The sequence below is a fragment of the Nomascus leucogenys genome, chromosome 22a (genome assembly GCF_006542625.1).
Source record: "Nomascus leucogenys isolate Asia chromosome 22a, Asia_NLE_v1, whole genome shotgun sequence".
In the NCBI taxonomy this organism is placed as follows: Eukaryota; Metazoa; Chordata; class Mammalia; order Primates; family Hylobatidae; genus Nomascus; species Nomascus leucogenys.
In genome coordinates this window covers 138,526,457-138,551,553 of record NC_044402.1, presented here as the reverse complement: position 1 = coordinate 138,551,553, position 25,097 = coordinate 138,526,457, and the positions used below count along the sequence as shown (strand labels likewise).

The window sequence follows — 25,097 nt, the reverse complement described above, 5'->3', positions numbered from 1 at the left end:
TACTCTCCCGCGCCACACACGCATATACTCGCACACACGCATATACTCTCCCGCACACACACGCATATACTCTCCCGCCACACACACGCATATACTCCCCGCCCCCCCCCCCCCCCCCCCAATACTCCCCCCACACACGCATATACTCTCCCGCCACACACACGCATATACTCTCCCCGCACCACCCATACTCCCCCCCCCCCCCCCCCCCCCCCCCCCCCCCCACCACCCATACTCTCCCGCACACACACGCATATACTCTCCCGCACACACACACGCATATACTCTCCCGCACACACACACGCATATACTCTCCCGCACACACACACGCATTACTCTCCCGCACACCACACGCATATACTCTCCCGCACACACACACGCATACTCTCCCGCACACACACACGCATATACTCTCCCGCACACACACACGCATATACTCCCCGCACACACACACGCATATACTCTCCCGCACACACACACGCATATACTCCCCCCACCACCACCCCCCCCCCCCTCTCCCGCACACACACACGCATATACTCTCCCGCACACACACACGCATATACTCTCCCGCACACACACACGCATATACTCTCCCGCACACCACACGCATATACTCTCCCGCACACACACACGCTATACCTCCCCCCCCCCCCCCCCCCCCCCCCTCCCCACACCACGCATATACTCTCCCGCACACACACACGCATATACTCCCCCACCACACGCATATACTCTCCCGCACACACACAGCATATACTCTCCGCACACACACACGCATATACTCTCCTGCACACACACGTCCTGCACACACCACGCATATACTCTCCTGCACACACACACGCATATACTCTCCTGCACACCACACCCCCCCCCCCCCCCCCCACACCACACGCATATACTCTCCCGCACACACACACGCATATACTCTCCTGCACACCACACGCATACTCTCCCCACCACACGCATATACTCTCCTGCACACCACACGCATACTCCCGCACACACACGCATATACTCTCCCGCACACACACACGCATACTCTCCTGCCACCACACCACTCCCCACCCACGCATATACTCTCCGCACACACACACGCATATACTCTCCTGCACACACACACGCATATACTCTCCTGCACACACACACGCATATACTCTCCTGCACACACACACGCATACCTCTCCACACACACGCATATACTCTCCTGCACACTCACACGCATATACTCTCCTGCACACACACACGCATATACTCTCCTGCACACACACACGCATACTCTCCGCACACCACACGCATATACTCTCCTGCACACACACACGCATATACTCTCCGCACACACACAGCATATACTCTCCTGCACACCACACGCATATACTCTCTGCACACACCGCATATACTCTCCTGCACACACACACGCATATACTCTCCTGCAACCGCATACACTCTCCGCACACACACCTCCTGCACACCCAGTACACTCTCCTGCACACACACAGCATATACTCTCCTGCCACCACACACCATCGCATGTACACTCTCCTGCACACACACGCATATACTCTCCTGCACACACACATCCTCCTGCCACACACCATTACTCTCCTGCACACTCTCCTGCACACACACGCATATACTCTCCTGCACACACACCATATACTCTCCTGCACCACACCAATACCCCCACACCACGCATATACTCTCCTGCACACACACCATATACTCTCCTGCACACACGCATGTACACTCTCCTGCACACACACGTACTCTCCTGCACACACACGCATATACTCTCCTGCACACACACACGTACACTCTCCTGCACACACGCATGTACTCTCCTGCACCCACACATACACTCCAGCACACACACATGTACACTCTCCTGCACACCCCCCTCCCCGACTGCCCTGACTCCTGTGCTGTGGTCCACTTGGAACTTCAGCCCTGACATGGGGCCTGTCAGTGTCTTGGGGGTGGATGGCCCCGTGAGAAACCTGGTGAGGAGAGGGAAGGGCAGTGGACTAGGATGGGGTCCCCGATGTGCCCACCAGCCGAGGGCATGGGCAGCCCTTGTCCCCAGCCAGCAGGGCCGCATGCCACCGTCCCTCTGGGCACCTCCCCCCCATGCCTGTCAGACCAAAGTTCTTGTCCCTGCCCTCCAGTGGGCACTGGAAGCCAGACGTGGCCATCAGGGCTCCAGGATCAGTGCTAGTGAGAGCCCTGGGCAGAGCAGAGCACTCAAATCGGCCATGATTCCGGACGTGTGGCCTGGGCCCAGGGCCTGTCGTGAGAGGGGGAGGGACCCTTGCTCGAATGCACGGCTGTCTCTGCCTTCAAATTCGTTCTCCTTTCCCAATGAAGGGCCCCCATTTTCATGCTGCACTGGGGCCGGCCTGCAGTGAAGCCAGCCCTGCCTGAGCAAATCTTTGGCCTCCCTAAGCCTCCCTTGCTCATGGACGAGGTGGCACAGGCTGCCTCCCAGCAAGGACGCTGGGTGGCCCCTCAGCCACCTCTCCTCCAAGACCCTTACCCCACTGGGCCACTGGGGAGGGAACACAGTCTGAAAGCCCATCTGCCCGGCCCCCACGCACCTCACTCCTTCCGGGAATCTGTGCCCACAGCCCAGGAACCCTGCTGCACGGTGGGCTGGGGAGCCACTGCCCAGCCCCAGCCCCGGAGGCCCTCAGACGCAAACTGCGGAGTGCAGGGAGCACAGCCGTCCTGGGACACCGGGGGCTGCTGAGGCTGCCGCCCCCAGGAGTGGGAGGTGTCACATGAATATTTGAAGGCCGAGGTGTCAGGTGGCCAGGCGGGCTTGGGCTGGGTGTGGGATCTCTTACCACGGCACCTTTAACTCTCCACAGAGCAGGGGCCCGGTAAGGGACGCTCTGGGAGATGGAAGGGGACCTGAGATCCCTGGGCCCCATGAGAAGAGAGACCTCCCAGAGGAATCCCCAGCCCCACGGTATGGCTCCCAGGGCACAGATGGGGAGATTGAGGCTCAGAGAGGGCAAGGGGCTTTCTCAAGGCCCCACAGCCGGGCTGCCGCAGAGCCGGGATGACAGTCTCACTAGAGACCTCGGTCTCTGCTCCCTCCAGTGCCCCTGAACAGCTGCTTCCTTGGTGGGGACACCACAGAGGTCGGCCTCTGGGGAAAGACCAAGAACACAAAGCCTGGCTGTCCTTTCTGGGCCACTTCTGAGGGCTGCGTGTGCAGGGAGTGACCGAGGGACTAGGAGCGACTTGCTCTCTGCTGAGCGACAGCGTGTTCCCCAGACCCAACGGTCCTCGGAGGATACAAGCCTGCGCGGCATAGCTGCCATTCGGACCCAACTCGCACCACCTGGGACTCGGGGGCAAGGGAATGCCACAAAACATGATGCGTGCTCCCTGCCGTGCTGAAGGAAGGTCCTCCGTCTTGGACCCAGGAGTCTGGTGTCTTTCTCCACGTTCAAGACATAGTGAGAGGCTGGCTTCGCGGCTTCAAGCAGGGCAGAGTCAGACTCCAGACCAGACACGGCCAGAAAAGCCAGACACAAGTGGTGTCACCGACAGAGGTGGGCTGAGCCCTGCCTGGAGTGGGCCCTGCAACAGCAAGGCCACCCCAATGCCGCCGCACTATCCCCTGCCCAGCCAGGACCGAGCCGGGAGTGGGATGGTGCTTCTTGCCTCCTCTCTGCCCCTGCCTGGGAGCCCTCAGCCCCCTCCCTGAGATGGAACCTGCTGTCAGTGGGGAGGGGCCACCCCTGGCAGAGTGAGGGCCTTGGCAGGATGGCAGCGGCCCTCTTATGCTGGGGAAGACAAAAGAGGTGGAAGTTAGTCTGGGGCTCAGGGGACTACTGGACTCTGGCCCCAGCACAGCACCTGTGGCTTGGGGGACCTTACTCGAGGTCCCTGTGGTCCAGCCCTGCTCCACTCCTCACCAACAAGAAGCCCGGGACACCACCCCCTGAGCCTCCATTTCTTCGCCTGTAAATCAGAGTTCTTGGAAAGTTGAGGGACCATGGAGAGCACCTGGCATGGGCCTGCATGACGGTGGCATTCAGACCTCGACACTGCTGCCACCGTCGGTATTAGGATGGTCTGAGTTTAACAGGGATGAGAAGTCTGGCTGTGGCATTTCCCCAGCAACGGGAGTAACCACACCCCTGGCTCCCATAGGAAGGCCCTGGACACAATGGAGCCTCAGGGATCTGGAGGCACAGATGTTGGGGTCCTGTCCATTGGGGTCTGAACATTTAGACATGTACTGCCCCGAATCCCAGCATTGGACAGTTGCCCTGAGGTTGGCGGTCATGTGGCCCCACAGCCCCGCCCGCTGTCCCTGTCCCTGGTTTTTGGTGAGATTTGAGCACCGCAGAGGCTCCATGCATTATACATGGAGAGCATCATGGTGAGCCAGGTCACAGGCCTGTAATGCCACCCGGTCGGAGAGAATCACGGCCCACGGATGGGTGCCGGACACCAGTTGCCATGGCTGAGATTCCATTACTGGCTGCATGGGTGCCACCCTTCTCAGCAGGAGGACAGTGCCCAGGAAGCCTCTCACCTTCTCTGGGCCTCAGTTTCCTCATATATAAAATAAAGATGTCTTAGTACCTTTCTGGACCAAAGGGGAGGGAGTGCACCTGTCCCGAGGGCCCACCAGGGCAGACGCCTCATTGGCTGCTCGAGGAGCTTCTTTACCCAAAAAACAAGGCTCTGGGCCGGGTGCTGTGGATCACGCCTGTAGTCCCAGCACTTTGGGAGGCAGAGGCGGGACGATCACTAGAATCCAGGAGCTCAAGACCAGCCTGGCCAACATGGCCAAACCCTGTCTCTACAAAAAATACAAAAATTAGCTGGGTGTGGTGGCGCACACCTGTAGTCCCAGCTACTTGGGAGGCTGGGGTGGGAGGATCACTTGAGCCTGGAAGGCTGAGGCTGCAGTGAGCTGAGACTGTGCCACTGCACTCCGGCCTGGGTGACACAGACCCTGTGGTGAGAAAATTGGGGTTTAGAGACGCTCAGAACTTGCCAGTGCCCCATGCCCAGGAAGGGCAGCACCAGTGCTGGCGGGTGGGGGTGAGTGGGACAGCCCTGGACACCATGGGAGATGCCAGAGGCTCTGCTCCCCAAGCATGGAGGGTTCTATGCACCATCCCTGCCCAGACAGGGCGCTCAGAGCCCCACAGCCAGGATCCCAGCTCCTTAGCTAGCAGAGGGGCAGGGGCCTGCCTCGAGGGCAGCCCCTGGCCTTCAAGACCCCATCCCTCATTGTGTGGAGAGGGACCCCAAGGCCCAGGGAGGGGCAGGGCTGGCCTTCCGTAGCACCCTGAGCAGACCCCGAGCTGGGTGGGCCCCACAGACACAACACAAAGGAGGCACCGAGGGGACACCTCCCACAGGGCAGGTCTCAGCACTACTGTCCAGCATTGCTCCCCAAGCTGCTGCTGCTGCTCTTGGAATGCACGAGTCCCCTGGGGGCAGACACAGGCTGTGCTGTCATGGGGAAGATGATGGATTTCACCACCTCTTCTGAGGCCAGCTCGGAGGCGGCCGGTGTGAGCAGCCCCTGCGGATTGCATTCCCATCAATATTGCAGCAGGCACATGGCCTCCCCCGGCCCACAGCTGACAGCCTGCCCTCCCTCAGAGGCCTGGAGAGGGGACAGCTCTAGTGGTGAGAGACAAGCCCCCCTCCGCCCCCGTCACCAGACCCTCCCAGAGGGAGAAGACAGAGACAGGCTCCAGTCCTCACCCCGAGCTCCCAAACCGGCTCCTGAAACACACTGAGGAGCCAGGAAGGCCCTGGGGTTGGGTTTTCATGCACCGGGCGGGGGGCGCCCAGGTGCAGGCAGGAAGAGACTGTGGGTGGGAAGGACGTGACAAGCCTAACACGATCCGTCCTCCACTACCACGGGGTCTGGGGACAGAAGGCAGAGGCGCTGCTTGGACAGAAAGCCCAGGCATGGGACCCCAGAGTGGCTGGGGCGGGAACAGTGTCAGAGACTCCCAGGAGGTCGGGCGGGGCTGTTCCCTTGTGCCAGGGGCTTGTGGAGGCTGGGATACCGGCAGAGCGGCTGCCCTCCCCACCTGCTAATCTCGGCTGCCATCCAGGCAGGAAGTGCAGGGAGGGGCTCAAAAAAGGCCGAGGCCAACCCAGCGGCCTTGAAGGAGCTGTGGGGAGACCCAGGCAGCCGGCACTCCTGGGCTGTGGGCCATGGAGCACCATCTTCTGCGGCAGAAGCCAGCAGAGCGCTACCACCTTCTCAAGCCATGCCAGAAAGACAGCCTTCTGCTGAACCAGGATCCATCAGACGTCTAGCAAGCCCACCATTTAGTAAATACATGACTTCCAACAGTGACTGAATTCTAGTTCCTGAAACTGCTGCACCAGGGCAAAACCAGGGCAGAGCTGTGCTCTCCGGAGGCCACCTGAGCCACCTGCGCAGCACGGCAGGACCAGTGTGGGTTTCCATCAGTGCTAACAGAGGCCTCGGTGGTGGCAGTGTGACAAGAGTCCAGCAGGCCCCAGGGGCTGGGGGCCGGGGGGGACTGTGGCTCTGCTCCAGTTGGTCCCAGATGCTTTGAGGGGACACATCGGAGAAGAGGAGGCACAGCAACCCCTTGGGGAGACAAAGGGTTTGGGCGGTGGAGGGCAATGACACCTTCCGGGCCTCAGTCCCCTCACCGGAAAAGAAGGGCCAGGTAATTTCAGAACACCTTCCTGAAGGGGTGGCCACTAAAAGAGGTGTGGAAGAAACTGAGGTGGGTTAGATGGATTTGTTACAGTAACTGCCCTAGGCCTCCCCTCCTCCATCTCCCCTCCTCCATCCACCTCCTCCATCCACCCTTCTCCATCCATTCCTCCTTCATCTAACCTCCTCCATCTCTTCTCCTCCATCCACTCCCCTCCATCCACCCTCCTGCATCCATTCCTCCTCCATCCACCTCCTCCATTCACCCTCCTCCATCCACTTCCTCCATTCACCCTCCTCCATCCACCTCCTCCATCCATTCCTCCTCCACCCACCCTTCTCCATCCATTCCTCCTCCATCCACCCTCCTCCATCCACCCTCCTCCATCCATCCTCCTCCATCCACCTCCTCCATCCACCCTCCTCCATCCACCCTCCTCCATCCATCCTCCTCCATCCACCCTCCTCCATCCATTCCTCCTCCATCCACCCTCCTCCATCTCCCCTCCTCCATCCACCCTCTTCTATCACCCTCCTCCATCCACCCTCTTCCATCTGCCCTCCTCCATCCATTCCTCCTCCATCCATTCCTCCTCCATGCACCCTCCTCCATCTCTCCTCCTCCATCCACCCTCCTCCAACTACTCTCCTCCATCCATTCCTCCTCCATCCACCCTCTTCCATCCACCCTCCTCCATCCATTCCTCCTCCATCCACCCTTCTCCATCCCCCTCCTCCATCTCCCCCATCCACCCTCCTCCATCTACCCTCTTCTATCTGCCCTCCTCCATCCATTCCTCCTCCATCAATTCCTCCTCCATCCACTCTCCTCCATCCACCCTCCTCCAACCACCCTCCATCCATTCCTCCTCCATTCACTCTCCTCCATCTCTCCTCCTCCATCCTCCGTCCACCCTCCTCCGTCCACCCTCCTCCAACCACTCTCCTCCATCCATTCCTCCTCCATCCACCCTCCTCCATCCACCTGCTCCATCTGCCCTCCTCCAACCACCCTCCACCATCCATTCCTCCATCCATTCCTCCTCCATCCACCCTCCTCCATCCATTCCTCCTCCATCCACCCTCCTCCATCTATTTCTCCTCGGTCCATCTCTCCTCCATCCACCCTCCTCCTTCCCCCCTTCTTCGTCCATTCCTCTTCCGCCCATCTCTCCTCTGTCCACCCTCCTGAGCTCTCCCGCCTCCATGTATCCCTCTCCTCATTTCTCACTCCTTTGGCCTCCCTGCCCCATCCATTCCTCCTCTGTCTGTTCCCTCCCCACCCATCCCCTCCTCTACTCACCCTCATGCATCCACCTGCTTTTCTATCCACTTGCTCATTTGTTCATTCAGCAAACACTTGTTGAGCCATGTCATGTGCTAGGGGCTGGGGACCAGTGGGACAGACAAGATCCCTGTCCTTACAAATGGGGAAATGAGAGGCTGTGGGGTCCCAGGCTGAGAGATAAGAGCCAGGGCTGGAATCTGCTGCCTTCCGGCAGCTGCAGAGCTGTTGGCCGCCTTGCAGTCACCTCTGGGAGGTTCTGCTCCCACTCCTGGGGCTCATCACCCACGAGGAACTCTGGCCACGGAGGCTCTTGAGTCACAGATGTGGTCTCTGTGACCCAGATGAATGGCATGGCCTGGCCAAGTTCCAGCCACAAGCCCAGGCCGGGCCCTGGCCACAGCCATGGTCCCAGGCCCTGTCACATGCCCTCTGTCCTGACCCCTGTTACAGCCCCTGTCCTTATCACAGCCCTGGCCCCACCCTTCACGGCCCCTGTCCTGGCCCCTGTCACAGCTCCTGTTACAGCCTGGCCCTAGCACTGGCTGCCCTGTGGTGCCTCAGTCCTGCCCAGGCCCTTGCTCCTGGCTCCGATGCCATGTATGAGTTGGACATGGTGAGCTTCCCAGCTGACTATGCTGCAGGTTCAGCAGTGGGGTCCTGGCTGGGATCTGGGCCCACCCCCCATGCCTCCAGGGCAGCTGGAGACCGTGAGCCTTACCGGCTGGGCCACCTCCCGCAGGTACTGGGCACAGTCCCGGTGTCCGTGGTACTCTGCCAGGTCTGCCGCCGTGTAACCATCTTCATCCCGCAGGGAGGGGTCCACGTGGTGGGAGACTAGGGTCTGGCAGCACTGCAGTGAGGAGGGCACACGTGTGACCCACCACGACACAAACTAGGTGCCCATGGGACTGGCCCTGTGCAGGCTGCTGCCCTGATGCCCTTCCCAGCAGGGGCAGGCCTTGAATCTGGGCCGTGGGGTTCCAGAGACCTGCCTAGGAGCCCCCAAGCCTCATCCCACAGCCACCCCGTCCTGGCCCAGACAGTACCAGGCACTGCATATGAAGCAGTGCTGAGCTGACAGGCATCAGGGTGCCCTGTCCAGACCCCTCATAGCTGCCATGGCCCAGGTGTTAAATGCAGAACCAGTTTCCATGTTTGCCACCCTTGGAGGTGTGGATCAATGCACATGAAGAAACGAGGCTCAGAGAGACAAGCAACCGGCCCCTGCCCCGGGGACTCAGGGCTACCTCCCGCCACAGCCCCACTCTCCGTGTGACCATCCTCCTGGCCCCATGAGGGTCCCCCCTAGCGCCCGGAGCACCAGCTCATGCCTGACCAAGGCCGCTCACCACCTTTGCCAGCCACATTGCATGCTCCTACCCAGCCAACTTGGGGCCAAGACCCTCCTATCTCCTTGTACCTGATGGGCTCTTGTGATGGGAGTGGGGAGGAAGAGGGGAGGGAAGGAAGCTGGGGAGGGAGTCCACAGGACTGGAAGGCTAGAGGCCATCTGGGCCTGTGAAGGATTCAGATGGGAGAGGGACGGGGGACCTCAAGAATGAATTCTGTACTTTATTCTATAAACATTTCTGTGTCTCTTTTGTGGTACTAGGGAAACACAAAAATGAACTTGAGTTAGGCGAATGCTGTGTTCACAGAACTGTGCCTTTGACCCAAACGTATCTCTGAGATAGACCAGCTGGGCCTCAGCATCTTTGGGTGACACTGAATTGAACTAAGTAAGAAGTTGTGAGACCCTTGGCCGGGCGCAGTGGCTCATGCCTGTAATGTCAGCACTTGAGGAGGCCAAGGCGGGTGGATCACCTGCAGTCAGGAGTTCCAGACCAGCCTGACCAACATGGTGAAACCCTGTTTCTACTAAATACAAAAGATTAGCCAGGCGTGGTGGCGGGCGCCTCTAATCCCAGCTACTCAGGAGGCTGAAGCAGAAGAATTGCCTGAAGCCGAGAGGTGGAGGTTGAGGTGAGCCAAGATGGCACCACTGCACTCCAGCCTGGGCAACAAGAGTGAAACTCCGTCTCAAAAAAGTTGTGAGACCCCAAAGGAATTTTTAGCTCCTCTCTGGACTGCAGTGCCTCACCTATAAAAGGCGCAATTAGTGTTCATTCTCTACAGATAAATACAGGTTCAGCATGCATGTGGGGCGGTGGGTGTGCCACACCATGAGTAAGCACAACGTGATGCTGTCGTGGGTGGCAGGGGGCCTGGCAGCGAAGTCCAGTGGCCTTGAGCTCATCTGGCTCTGTGACTTGCTGGTCAGAGAACTTGGCCAGCTAACTGGGCATGTCTGTAAAGTAGGGACAGCTGCACTGATCTATGGCCGGCACCACCAGCCTCGCTTGCCCCTGGTCCCTACCGACACTCAGCTGTGCAGCTAGCAGGTCAGCTCGAGACCTCAAGGATGAGTGCCTCGTCCTGGGGGAATCCTTCTCTGGAGGGCTTCCCTTCGCTTCCTTCCTCTGCCCTGAGTTCCATGGCCTCCAAGGTGGCCACAGCCTGAGGAGGCCATGGCACCACCAGGGGAAAGTGGACAAAAAGATAGAAAGAGCCCTGCTCCCTGGAAGCCCTGCAGGTCCGAAAGACCAGTGCCAGAACCACTGCAAGATCAGCGCCAGAACCATCGCAAGATCAGCACCAGAACCGTCGCAAGATCGGTGCCAGAACCGCCGCAAGACCAGCTCCAGAACCACTGCAAGATCAGCGCCAGAACCACTGCAAGATCAGCGCCAGAACCGTCGCAAGATCAGCGCCAGAACCACTGCAAGATCAGTGCCAGAACCGCTGCAAGACCAGCGCCAGAACTGCAGAGCCACAGGGCTTGTCACTGCCTGAGGATGATGACCCTGCGCCTCTAAGCCGCGGACTGGGGTGTCTGCTTGCACACTACCTGCCTTCCTGGGTGCCGCACTACCCTCCAGAGAGTAAGCAGCTCAGCCCGGGGGCCACCAGCTCTGGCACAAATATGCAACCCTGGTCGTGGTGCGAAAGCTGCCACCCATAGCTTGGCCGGGTGCCCACAAGGCTTTATTTGTGGACACTGACGTTTTAACTTCAGATGAGTTTCATGTGTCATGAGATGTGATTCTTTTTCTTTTTCCCCATTTAAAAAGGGAAGAACTATTTTGAGCTTGTGGGGCCACACAAAATCAGGCGTGCACGCACCCCTTCCCGGGGGCTGCTGGGAGGCTTGCATCAGATAACGCCTGAAGGCTCTTGGAGGCCCAGAAGGGCTGAGCCAGTGGCTGGTGTGGCTGAGGAAGCAGGAAGCATTTGTCAGATGTGCAAGGAGGCTGGGGCAGGTCGCTGAAGCCAGTCGCTGGAAAGCAGCACTGCTCCCGGAGGCTCTGGGCTGGGGGAATGGCAAAGGTCTGCCAGGACATGGTGGGTGTGTGGGTGGGTGGAGGTGCAGCGTCCCTAAGGAGCTGTTGCTGGGAAGAGGAGGCCAGGATGTGGAGGAGGGGAGTTACGGGGTCTGCAGGAGTATGAGGGGTGTCACAGCAGAGGAAGGGGGACAAGTGTCGGACCTGGCCCCAGATGCTGCTGGGGAGAGAGGGCAAAGCCCTGACAGGTACAGAGCCATGGGGAGGAGGAAGGGAACCTCTCCCCCAGAGTGACGGACCCCATTGCCACTGGGATTGTCAGCAGAGGGTGGGTGGTGACAGACAGACAGAACTCTGTCTGGAAGTCTGTGCAGAGGCCACAGCAGTGGAAAAGCAGGTGAGCAGATGGATTCACTCCAAGGAGGAGAGAACCAGGTGGGTCAGACCAACCCACTGCCCAAGGACGTGAAACACGGATTCACTGTAAAAGTCACCTGCCGACAGCCTCAGTAAGGTAACACAGAAGTCAGGGAGGAGTGACCCGGCCACACTCAGGAGAAAAGGAAAGCCTCGGGAGTGAGGGGTGTGGGGGAGCCCAGCACTCAGAACTGCCCTTGCCCTGAGCCTGGGCTGATGCTGGAAGAACAGTTACATGACATGTTGTCCTCCAGCAGCCTCAGGGGACCAGGGAGGCTAGAAACAGTGCCGGTTCCACCAGGGGTGGGGGCTCTGGCTGACCACCTCCCAATGTAGGCCAAGGGCTCCACCCTCAGAGAAAATGGAACCCAGACACCAGCCAGGCCCCGGGTTCCTGTCACAGAGGTGGTCCTGGGAACTTCCTGCCTGGAATGCGGATTAAGATGATCCTAGGCCCACATGTGCCCAGCAAAGGCAAATAAGATATTGCCAAGGCCTCCAGTTATGCCTATGCTTCATTTTTCATGTCAGCATATGTCAACAAAAATAAAAATACAAGGAAATAAGATACCATGAACGAGAACCAGAAGACCCAGCCCACAAAGAAATAGAAATAAAGCTCTGAGAACTAACAGACAAAAAACAACTGTGCTTACTACTTTTAAATAAAGAAAAACCCAGGCAGCCAGATCACATCTCCTCAAAATAACAGAGTAAAAATAAACCCCTAAACATTAGTAATTATACTGACTATAGATGGTCTAAATGCACCAATAGATAAAGACTGTCAGGCTGATGAAAAAAATTAAGTATGACTGCATATGCTTAACCAGAGGTACTGGCAAACATGAGGATTCAGAAGGCTGAAAGTAAAGTATGAATAAGCTTCACCATCAAATAAGTATAGAAAGAAAAGTCATGTGTGTACATATATCAGATAAAACAGACTAGATATGGGGTTCAAAATATATAAAACAAACGGTGACAGGATTATAGGGAAACACAGACAAATCCAGAATAATAGCCAGGAATGTTCACACACTTCTCTCGAGCCATTTGAAATCCAATAAGCTAAAATATGTACCTATGGAGATCTGAAGAACACAATGACATAATGGACACATAGAGAACAATCTGCAAACTCTACAGTCTTTCCAAGAACACACGCAACATTGATAAAAATTGACCATACACAGGGCAATAAAGTAACTTATCAAAAAATCAAAGGATTGAAATCACCAGAGCATATTTTCTGACCACAATGCAATTTGGACAGAAATTAATAACAAATAGAACACCTGTTTGTTATGGAAGGAACACCTTCATATCTGGAAATTAAGAAACATAATTCCAAGGAATCCCTAGGGCAAATAACAATCAACATGGGAATTAGAAAATATTTTTAACTGAGTAATTATCAAACAGTGGGATACAGCTAAAGCAGTACTTAAGAGGAAAATTTATAGCCTTCAATAAATATATTAGAAAAGAAAAAAGGTTGAAAAGTAAGTGAAGTAGGCACCCATCTCAGTAATTTAGGAAAGTAATAACAAAGATAAATGCAGAAATTAATGAAAAAAACAAACGTACATTGGAGACAATTAAATGCTTTTTGGGGGACCTTGAACAAGTTAAAACCTGATGGTTGGAAAAACTAGTGACTAACATCTAGTGAGGCTGATTGAGACAAAAAAAAAGAAAGACGAAAATAACCAATATCAGGAATTAAAAGTGGGGAAATTACTACATACAGACAATAAAGGATCATGAAGGGATATTAAAAATAACTTTATGCTAATACACTTAACAACTTAGATAAATTTGATTCCTAGAATATTTCTAGGAAATAAATCCTAGAAAAATATAATTTGCTGAAACCAACACATAAAAAATAGAAAGCCCTAGTAGTTCTATAATTAAATAAATTGAATTAGTAATAAAAAAACTTCCCTCAAAGAAACAGCCAGATTCAGAGGATTTCACTAGTGAATTCCACAAAATCTTTAAAGAAAAAAATAAGTCTAATATAACCAAAATGTCTCAAAAAATAAGAAAAAAAGAAACACTCCTTAATTCATAGCATACTTTGATACCAAAATCTAACAAGAATAAAACAAAAAAAGGACATTCCATGCCAATTTTACTCAAGAATGTAAGGCCAAAAATCCTAAACAAAATGTTAGCAAACTGAATTCAGCTATATTTAAAAGGAATAATATGTCATGTTGAATTTATTCCAGGAATGCAAGGTTGGTGTAACATTTTAAAGTAATCAGGGTAGATCCAGGTATTCTAATGCTGGGTATACATATCCAAAAGATTTGAAGGCTGGATCTCAGAGATATTTACACACCCCTGCTCATGGTAGCATGACTCACAACAGATAAAAGGCAGAAGAACCCAAACGTCCATTAACAGATGAATAGAGAAAGAAAATGTGCTATATACATACAATGGAATATTATTTAGCTATAAAAAAAGAAATTCTGACGTGTTACAACAGGGATGAACCTTGAGGACATTACGCTAAGTGAACTAAGCCAGAGACAAACGGATAAATACTGTACAATTGCACTTATATGAGTTATCCTAAGTCATCAAGTTCATAAAAAACAGAAAGTAGAATGTTGCTTGCCAGGGGCTGGAAGAAAAGGGAGGTGGAGAATTGCTGTTTGATGGCCACAGAGTCTCACTTTTGCAAAATAAAAAAGTTGTGGAAATTCTGCTGCACAACAATGTGAACAGACAACGCTGCTAAAGTGTATGCTCAAAAATGGCTAAGACGGTAAATTTTATGTTATGTATTTTTTAAATCACAATTTAACAATTTTAAAAAATAATTAGTGTAATTCACACCATTCAAAGAATAACTAGGCCAGGCACGGTAGCTCACTCCTGTAATCCCAGCACTTTGGGAGGCCGATGTAGGTGGATCATTTGAGGTCAGGAATTCGAGACCAGGCTGGCCAACATGGTGAAACCCTGTCTCTACTAAAAATACAAAAATTAGCCAGGCGTGGTGGTGCGTGCCTGTAATCCCAGCTACTCAGGAGGCTGAGGCAGAGGTTGCAGTCATTTGAGGTCAGGAATTCAAGACCAGCGTGGCCAACATGGTGAAACCCTGTCTCTACTAAAAATACAAAAATTAGCCAGGCGTGGTGGTGCGTGCCTGTAATCCCAGCTACTCAGGAGGCTGAGGCAGAGGTTGCAGTCATTTGAGGTCAGGAATTCAAGACCAGCCTGGCCAACATGGTGAAACCCCGTCTCTACTAAAAATACAAAAATTAGCCAGGCATGGTGGTGCGTGCCTGTAATCCCAGCTACTCAGGAGGCTGAGGCAGAGGTTGCAGTGAGCCGAGATTGAGCCTCTGCACTCCAGCCTGGGCGACAGAGTGAGACTCCATCTCAAAAAAAAAAAAAAAAAAAAAAAAAGAATAACTAATGTGATATACTGAAACATAAAACCTATTAAAAATAACCATCATTCCTCTTTAGAGGTTGCTGGAGGATCAACTCATTGTTTTGACATTTTATTTTTAAATGGGAAAAAGCTGTCGGAGCCAAGAGGCATCTAAGGAGACTTGATAACTAAATATAATATGTCATCCTAAATGGGATCCTGGGACAGAAAAGGGACATTCGGTAAAAGCTAAGGGCATCTGAATGAAGTGTGGGCTCTAGTCAGTAACACTGTGTTAGTTTGGGTTCACTAATTGTGACAAATGTACTGTACTAACATAAGTTGTCAAGAATGGAGGAAAAAGCCGGACACAGTGGCTCACACCTGTCATCCCAGCACTTTGGAAGGCTGAGGTGGGAGGATTGCTTGAGCCCAGAAGTTCGAGACCTGCCTGGGCAGCATAGTGAGACTCCCATCTCTACAAAAAGGAGCCTGAGGATTCAGCTGATTTATTAAACTTCTTGGGCTCCTATGGAATATTTCATTTGAAAGAAGATTTTGCTGCTTTAAAAAAGCTTGAAAACCACTGCCCCCTTCTGAGCCAAGGTCTCCTGGGGGCCTGCCTGAGCCACTCAGCAGAGCTCCTCCTGCCACCAGCTACCTGTTGGGGACACACCTCCCATGGCCTGTGGGTCACCCCTCCCCCCACTTCCTGTCTCTGTCTAGGTTGGGGACAGAGACTGGGGAGACAGGGCTGGGTTGTACAGAGCTGAGTGGATGGGGGATGGTGAGAGGAAAGGCGGTAGTTGGGGGGCCTCAGAGAAAGATGCTTTCAGCAGCGCTGCTGGGAGCAGGGATTGGATTTCCTCTGCATTCTGCCAAAGGCTCAGCTCTGCAGGGAGTGTGTGCCTTCCGATGGATGGCTCTGCGCTGCACCGTGTGTGATTGTTTCAATGGCACTGCTGAGACTGGGTGACCCGGGGACCCAGGAAGACCTTGGGTTCCAGCTGGGAGCAGTTGTCTAGACTCGCAGACCCAGAAAGCGATGGCTGGTTGCACTTCCACGTAAGATCCCCCCAGACTAGCCTTGCAGAGGCCTGGAGCACACTTCTGGCTCCAGACTGAGCAGCCTGAGCCCAGAAGACTTCATGGAGGTGAACAGACCCGACACTGCTCAGGACTAGATGGGGCTGGGGAGAAGTAAACTGTGTGCATTCTCCCAAGATGGGGCCTTGCCTTTAGATGAGGTCGACATCGGGTGGGCACCCGTGCAGGGCCAGCGGCTTATGGCTGCGCCCACCCTCAAAGGCTGGGTGTGGTTCTGATGTTGTTGAACATTTGAACACCATCCTTGCCTACGTGGGGTTTTTGGATGTCATGTCCTTGAGGCTGGGCCATGTGAGCCCCCAAGATTTATCTGGGTAATAGCAAAGGGGCTGACATCACACCCCTACCACAGCTCTACTCACAGGCCACCCACGGCAGAGGGTCCGTCCCTAAGGGCTGTTCTGAGAAGACTGTCACCAAGACCAAGCCCTGACCAGGCACGAGGGAGTTTCTGCGTGAAGGGAGGGAGGATGGTACGCAGGACGAGAGCATAGAGCTTGGATCTTTCCACTTGACCCTGGGCTCTTGACCTTGGGCAAGTGACGGTGCCACTCTGAGCCTCAGTTTACCCATCTGTAAAAGGGGGGGTCATCATTCTTACAGGGTTGCTGTGAGGGTCAGTGACACAGCAGTGGGCATGGCTGGCACTTGTGACTGCTCACCCTTTCTCCCTCACGCCCACCTTACCTCCATCTGCCCGTTCTCTGCTGCGTCGTGGAGGGGGGTCCCCCCCCAGGAGTCTCTCAGGACAGGGGCACCCATCAGCAAGAGTCGGTCTAGAATGGGCGTGTGGCCGCCTCGGGCTGCAAAGTGCAGGGCCGTGGCCCCCTCATTGTCCCGTGCCGTGAGTCCGATGTCAGTGAATGTGACCTGGGGAAGAAGGAGCAGAGGGAGCAGCCACCCTCCCAGGGAGGAGGCACACAGAGTGGGAGGGGCTTGGAGCAGAAGTGAAAGTGGACTCTGGCTGTGCCTCTCAGGGCACAGGGTACAACCTCAGGAAACCCTGGACAGGGCTGGCTCAGCACGTGCGTCCCCGTCACCCTGCGGCAGCAGGACCTCTGGGGTCCAGGTGGGGATGAAGTGAGCGCAGTAGCTTAATTTGGAGACACCATGGTCCCAAATCTGAAAGCAAACATCATGGCAAATGAAAACACCTAGGGAACAGTAAACACGTGTTTGCTATGAAGGAAGGAGAGAAGGAAAGAAGGAAGGGAGGGGGGGCAGGGGAGGAAAGAACTTCATTTGGCCCGAGGGTGGCACTGCCTTGTTGGGCATTTGCACTGAGCCCCTTTGCTGGAGCAGCAGGTCCTGTGGCCTCCCTCCAGGGCCTGGATTCGAGCCAGGCAATGAGGTTTGGGGCCCTGACCTGCCGGCCACCACTGCTGGAGCGACCTGAGGCCAGCCCTGCCTCTGGGGCCTCATCTGCCTTCTGAAGGGCCTCTTGCTCTGGTGCACAGCACCAGCCAGGTGACAGTCCTTTACACTGACTCGCTGAAACCTGTGCAGCTGGGACAGCCACGGGGCCTGGGACTGCCAGTGGGACGCGGGGGTCTTCTAGGACAGCCTGCCTTCCTGACAGAGGGGTGATGGGCGTGCTGGCTCCCTGCCTTCACCCTCCTTCCTGCCTTGAGTGTGCCCGCTTTCCCCACTGGGGAGGCCGTGAGAACAGCAGAGCCGTCAGCAGCCCCTGCCGCCTTCGGTGTGAGTGCCTCCTAGTGCAGCCAGGGCGCTCCTGACTGATCAGTACTCAGAAGTGTCTGTTGGGCAAAGCACAATGAGCTGGAAACAGACATGGCTGCCATGGGGCTCCTTCACATCTGGAGTGTCCTCTCTGGCCCTGAGACCCTGAGACCTGCCCGCTTTCTCCCCAGGAAGGGCCGCTCATGCCTCAGCACGGTCCCGGGGGCTCAGTGGACCCCGTGCAGTGAGCTGCTGCTGCTCCGCCTGCTGTATGCAGCCACCGCTCATCCCAGGAGCCAGCCATAGTTTGGGAGGCTGAGGTCTGGAGTGAATGGGTCGGAACTGCTGGAGGGGCGAGGGGAGGATGGCCAGGGTGGGACCCAGGTCCAGAGAGCTTCCTTTGGGGGAGGCCACTCCAGCAGGAGGAGCTGGAGAGGCAGCCCCAGGGTGGGGAGGGGTGCCCTTGCAGGCGAGGCACCAGGAGGGGCTGCAGTCTCCATGAAGGGAGGCTAGAGGCCAATTCAGGTGACCTCGGGGACAAAGTGGGCAGGCAGGCACCAGCCTGAGGACCTTGGGGCCAAGGGGAGCAGGCCAGCACCATCCTGAGCGCCCAGGGGCACGGTGAGCAGGTGGGACCCGTCCCAAGGGCCTCAGGGCCACGGTGAGCAGCAGGCGCCATACTAAGCGACCAGGCCCCCTGTTCCTTCACTTGCCCATTGGTTCAGTAAACATCTCCCGAGCCTGACCGCGTGCCAGGTGCAGGGAACGTAGCAGGTGGCAAAGTCCTGCACCCACAGAGCTTCTGGCGCCTACAACCCGGCAGGTGGAAACCGCCACCAAGGCCAGGAGTCAGACGTGCCATGTGCCCAATGCTGGTGCGCCGGGGGTGGGGAGGAAAGCAGGAGTGAGGACGGTCTGGACAGGTGGCTCCCCCCCATAAACCAGCTGGGCAGGGAAGGCCCCAGGGGCGCCTGGGGAGCTGTGTGCCAGGCACAGGGTGCAGCACATGCAAAGGCCCTGGGGGCAGAGCCAGCCTGGCTTGCTGGAGAAGGAGCTGGAGCTGAGTGGGTGGGAGCCAGGAGACAGGAGGCCCCAGGCAAGCATGGGAGGTCTGGGGGTGGGCAGCACTCACTTCTCCACCAGCAGCCACAGTGACCTTCCAATATGCCAGTCAGATCCTGCTGCTCCTGGCTCCGAGCCTTCCATGGCTCCCCAGGACCCTCAGGAAAGAGCCCCAGTCCTCCAGCGCCTCTGTCTGCCTTCCTGCTCACCCCCGGGCCCCATGGGCCAGGCTCTCCCCGCCTCTGAATGAGCTGTGCCCCCCTCAGGAAACTGCTTTGGGCCCTGCTCCTTGTTCAGCCGCCTCCTGTCCATCCTCAGTTCTGCCCCCAAGTCCCCTCCTCAAAGAGGGCCTCCCCTACTTTTTTTTTTTTTTTTTTTTTTTTTTTTTTTTGAGACGGAGTCTCACTCTGTTGCCCAGGCTGGAGTGCAGTGGCGTGATCTTGGCTTACAGCAACCTCTGCCTCCCAGGTTCAAGCAATTCTCCTGCCTCAGCCTCCCGAGTAGCTGGGATTACAGGCCCCACCTGCTCTGCTTTTCCGTTGTAGAGGCAGGAAGTCCCCAGCCCCCTCCCCCCTTGAAGATGGCACCTCCCCAACCTCAGCCACTCTGCTCTGGGGTCTCAGGTCTTCCTTCCCCAAAGAGGCCAGAAGTGGAGAAATGTGGAGACTGGCCTGGGGATCTCAGGCGGCAAGGCCTGAACAAGTGGCCGATTGGCCCAAACTGGGCACTGCTGGTGTGAGTGCAGACAAAGCACCTGGGCCACCACCAACTGTGAGAGCACCCGGGAGGCCTACCAGGACTTCCAGGGAGAGAGGGACTAGGAGAGCCCCAGGGGAGCCATGGCACGACCCCACGGAGCAGAGTGCACTGCAGGTGGTCAAAACTTCCGGGGCCCAGCCTGGCCGGGGCTGCAGAGTCTCAGGAGCCATGGACCAGCTCATCGGATGCCCCAACAGCCCTGCGTGTCCCCAGTTCCCTCATCCAGGCTCCAGGCTCTGCTTGCTGCAGGGCCCACACTCCCTGGATGTCCCCTTCCCACCTCTGACACCTACTTACCAGCCAGACGACGAGGGAGTAGTGGCCGCGGGCAGTGGCAGCATGCAGGGCGCTCATGCCGTCGAGAGCACGAAGGTGCACGTCAGCGCCACAGTCCTTCACCAGGAACTGGGCCAGGTGCAGGTGGCCCTCCTGACAGGCCAGGTAGAGTGGGGAGGCGCCACTGCGTGTCCGCCGGTTCATGCTGCTGCAGGGAAGGGAGGGTTTGGAGGCCCAGTCCATGCCTATGGCTGAGCCCATCCCTCGGCTGCTTGGATTTCACCGCTGCCCCCTGGCCCTGCCCGTGATGACTGAGTTTCCCACGTGCTTTCCAGCTGCTGCTGCGGGGATCCCCCCTCCAGGTCGCTCCCCCAGGTGGCTGTGCAACCCCACTCTCCTATCCTTCTGTCCTTCTCTGGGGACTCCTGGGTCCAGGTCTGAAACACGCATCTTAGACCTGAGGGGTCACAGTCTTGGCTTCCAGGTTCTCAGTTGTTTCAGTGGAGGCCCTGGATTGACCCCCAACTCCCTTAGGGTTTCCCTCTGCCCTGTGCCCTGTGGCAGGTGGCACTGGGTGCCTGGTAGCTGTGGAGCTGAGGGTTGCACTGGCTGGGCTGGGGTTGCAGTGGCGGCATGGAGGCAGGGCCAAAGTCACTGAGGAAGGTCAACTCTCGGGCTGGTGCCTGCTTTCCCACCAAGCCTGCTGACCACACCACCCTGTCCCAGACCCTCCACCTCCGGGCCCTTCTCCTCTCAGGAGGGGAAGCTGGGGAGTAATGAAGGGATCTCACAAGCACCCCCACACCTGCTCCCCACTTCCGATAGATGAATCTGAGCAACTCAGGGTCCACCCCAGAGGAGAGTCCAGTCACAGGCCTCAGCTGGCAGAGGGGAAACAGAGGCTGGGAGCTGATTTGTCCAGGGGGTTGCACCTGGGTTTGAACCCCCCTCCCCTCACAAAGTCCCTGCCAGTACCAGCCCCCTAGCAGCCTCTCCCCTGCTCCTAGCAAGGGGGACACAGGACCTTGGTGGCTGTTTCCTGGCCTTGGACCACACAGGGATCGTCCCCTGCACCTACAGAGCCTGAGGGTCCACTCCATCATGGAATGTGCCCCAAAGGGCTGCCAGTATGCCTTGGTGCCCTTCTCAGGGGAGGGTCTGTGCTTTCACCGGACTCTGCCAGGTGTCCTTGAGTGCATCCAGGGTTGGAACAGGCAGTGTCCAGCGCGGTGGCTGGGAGCAGGCCATGATGCAGCCAGTGGGTCAGCGGCAACTGGAGGGGGCATGGTCTGGCCAGGGGCAGCCACCTCTTGGCTGCTGGTCAGTGCCAGGCGGGAACTAGGCCAGGGGTACAGGGCCTTCCCAGTTGTGTGTGTGTGTGTGTGTGTGTGCGTGCATATGCATATTAACATGAAGTCTCCTGGTTTTCTTTTTTTTTTTTTTTTAGACAGGGTCTTGCTCTGTCGCCCAGGCTGGAGTGCGGTGGCACAATCTCAGCTCACTATAACCTCCGCCTCCCAGACTCAAGTGATCCTCCCACCTCAGCCTCCTGAGTAGCTGGGACTACAGGCACTCACCACCATGCCTGGCTAATTTTGAAATAAATTTTTTGTAGAGGTGGGGGCCTCACTATATTGCCCAGGCTGGTCTTGAACTCCTGGGCTCAAGCAATCCTCCCGCCCCAGCCTCCCAAGATGCTGGGATTACAGGCATGAGCCACTGTGCTCAGCCCAAGTCTCTCAGTTTTCAATGGAAACTTCTTTAAAAGCCGTGTGGGTCTGAGAGAGACTGTGGCCAGCCAAGGCTGGGGGTGGTGTGGACGCTCTGGGGAAGAGCCACAGAAGCGAATCTGAAAGGCCTTTGCCAGGCAGTCCAGGATGGGAACACCCGGGAATGAGAACCCGATTCCACAAGCAAGCTGTCGGGGCCTGTCCTGGAGCTAAGGAGGTGTGGGGGACCGAGGCCTCTGGGGCAGCGACAGGAAAATGAGATGCTCCCTCGAAAAGAGAAGAGCCATGGTCAGAGGTAGATGGGTCCCTGGGGGACGGGAAGGTTTGCCCTCAGCCAAGACCGTAGGAGGCGGAGGGCCTGTCCCTATGACAACAGTGACCTTTGTAAGTGGGGCAAGGACTGGAGGAGCTTCCAGGTGGGGAGGGAGGCCGTCGGCCTCACTGGCTGTCCTGACCCTGGTCTATCCTCGTTGCCCATCCACCAATTGCAGCAGGGGGCACAGGGCCCCGGAGATGATGAGGCCAGTGCCCGGCTCTAGGGGTCCCAGCACAGGGGTGTGGCAGTGCAGAGGCAGCTCCAGCCTCTGTGTCCCCAAGTCCACTAGACAGTCCCCACTCCTGTCAGATGATGGGAGGGTGCCCTCACAGGTTGCCAGCTGCCCACGTCCCCAGCTGTTTCAGGTCCCGAGATGCCCCCAGGCGGGGCCAGAGCTGCCCTGGACATCACAACAGCATCTTGCCATCGTCACCGCCCCCAGCCACTCTCCAAGCTGAAGCACTGGCCTGTGTCCCCTTGGGCCCTGGCATGGCACCGCCACTGCCTGGCCTGTGGATAGAGGCCTCATTGCCCTTGGCTCCTGCCAGCTCACCCCCACAGTGACAGCATGCTCGCCTGCAGGATTCACCTCAAAGGCCACCAGCCTGTCCTCTTGGCCCTCCTTGGTGCAGCCTCCCCTTGGCCAGCTTGCCCCAGGCTGCCCCCCAGGCGGGACTCAGGGCTCCTTACCTGTCATGCGCAGCTGTCAGGAGCTTCAGGCAGGTCAGGTCCCCACTGACGGCGGCGTGGTGCAGCGGCAGGGCTCCCTCCCGGGTCTCTAGCGTGGCCGAGTGGCCCTCGTGGAGCAGCCACTCCACCAGCACTGGGTGTCCAAAACGGGCGGCCAGGTGCAGCGGGGAGACACCCGAGGCATCTTGGTCCTACCAAGCCCCAGGTAGGTCAGTGAGTTGGGGGTAGGCTGTGAGGCCACAGCCAGCTGCCGGAGGTGGGCCCTGGGCGAGGGCTCACACTGCCTGCAACCCAGTGAAGGGGCTTCTAGCTCTTTCCTGCTTCCCTCCGTTTCTGCCTGCAACATGGAGGGAGGTGCTCCCTGCTGGGACTGAGGTGACAGGAGGGCCAGGACTCAGGTCCAGGGCTTGGGAGGCCACCTCTGGCAACCCTGCCCGCTCCTGGGCTCCTGTCCCCAGTGTGGAGAAAGAAAGCCCTTTCCCACTCAGTCGGGTGCCCGCAGACACCCGCCCACTCTGCTCATGGTCAGAAAGTCTTCCCAGGACACCTGCCTTTGGCTGGTCCCCTGCCCCAGTGCCCTCCTGCTGGCCACAGGGTGCCGGGCCCAGGGAGCGTTCCCACCACAGGTGTCAGGGGCCCGGCAGACCTGGGCCTTCTCCGAGGGCCCTGTTAGAATGGATCCCCAGGCAGCCACAGCTCCCGCCTGCTGCCCTTGGGTTTGGCGGAAGGGTCAACAGGAACAGGATGCTGGGCCGGGACTCTCCGGCACTCTGGCGAACCAGTTGCTGGGGAACCTTCCTGCTCTGTAGTCTCAGCAGGCTCCACCGGCCCCCACCCCAAATCTGACCTCTGGGCGGCGTTCTAAGGCCGGTAAGTCCTACTCGCCCTCAGCCCTGAAAGTTCCACAGGGCTGAGCGACAGCCCTAAGGCCCTCGCCTGCACAAAGGGGACTGGGAAGGCAGGATAGGGGAGGGGGGCCCCGTAGAAATGCTCCGGACAAGACGATCACCATCAGCAGCCCTCACTCCCGTCCCCCAGAGCTGGGATCCCAGCTCTCAAGCCCGAGTTCCCACAGTGCTTCTGTAAGGATCCCTTTCTAGACCCTTTGGGAGGCAGGCCCTGTGGACCAGGCCTGATCAGAGACAGGGGTCCTGATATCTGGCAAGACCCCCACTGGCAACGCCCAGCTTCCTGGCAGGGGAGGTGATAAGAAAATTTAGGAGGTGTTCTTGGCTCTCAAGCCTTTGTGCTCTGAGAGGCTGGGGCAGAGACGGCAACCACTGACTGAGTCCCTAAGAGAAACAAAGGGCCCAGGGCCGTGGAGCCCGGGGTGGCCAGTACCCTGAGCCTCCGTGGCTCACACCTCCCTGGTTCCACCCCAGCCAGGTTCGTGGAGCCAGGCTGCCCCATCCCCGCTCACCTGCAGACCGCAGCCCCCCTCGCGGACCAGCCAGCACAGCTCGGCCAGGCTGCCCGTGGCAGCAGCGTCATGCGCTGGGGTGGCCCCATTGTGGGCCCGCTGGTTGCCCGGCAGCTGGGCCCGCTGCACCAAGAACTTGACACAGTCCAGGTGGCCAGCCCGGGTGGCGTGGTGAACCAGGCCGGCCCCCAGAGCATCGGTGATGCCCGGGCCCAGGGTGCCAGCCTCCAGCAGCCGCTCCAGTGTCGCCACATCCCCATCCTTGGCAGCCACCAGTGCCCGCTGCTCCTCCATCCTCTAGCCCGGGCTCTCGGTGGTGACTCATGCACAGGCCGGGCTTCCTGTTTCAGACGTGGATGAAGCTGCTGGCTCTGGTTACCCGATAAGCCGCCACAGGGCAGATGGGAGGCGGCGGGGCGGGGTCGGGTGGGGGGGACAGGCCTTGAGGACCTGCCCAAGCCACTCCCACAGTGCGAGAGTGCCAGGTGTCTGGAGCTGGGAGGATGGAGTACAGGGCACAGGGAAAGGCCCACACCAGGCTAGGTCAGGGCTGGGTATGGCCAGCAGAGAAAGGAGGCTGGCCCTGAGGCTGTCAGATCTGTCCAGATGGCAGGAACCCGCCTCTTCATCTGCGGAGCGAGGGCTGAGGCCATGTACCACTGAGCTCACAGGAGCCCCGAGTGGCCTGGGAGACGGTTCCCCTAATTCTCACAGAAGGGCATCCCCCCAGCCACCACCACAGTGTGTCTGAAGTAAAGGGTGCCCAGTAGGTCTACATGTTTGGCTGTGTTGACACCCACAGAGCTGAGCGCCCCACCTCTGGATCCCGGCCCTCGGCCCTGGAGGCTCCTTGGAATCTCTGGGGACACAGTGGCTCCACAGGGCCTGCGATGGGCTGAGGACCCTGACTTGGGTGTGTCCAGGCCTCT

General features: G+C 57.3%; 1 protein-coding gene across 1 annotated transcript in view; it reads right to left on the bottom strand.

Moving 5' to 3' along the window:
* The window catches only part of ESPNL (espin like), a 31,456-nt gene extending 6,994 nt beyond the window's left edge, over positions 1-24,462 (bottom strand). Inside the window, exons 1-5 of the mRNA XM_030803343.1 lie at positions 24,169-24,462; positions 22,749-22,939; positions 20,034-20,220; positions 16,923-17,105; positions 8,689-8,820 (exon numbers count right to left, since the gene is read on the bottom strand). Coding sequence (XP_030659203.1) covers positions 8,689-8,820; positions 16,923-17,105; positions 20,034-20,220; positions 22,749-22,939; positions 24,169-24,462 — 987 coding nt within the window. The remainder of the gene's footprint in view (positions 1-8,688; positions 8,821-16,922; positions 17,106-20,033; positions 20,221-22,748; positions 22,940-24,168) is intronic.
* Between the last annotated feature and the right edge of the window lie 635 nt (positions 24,463-25,097).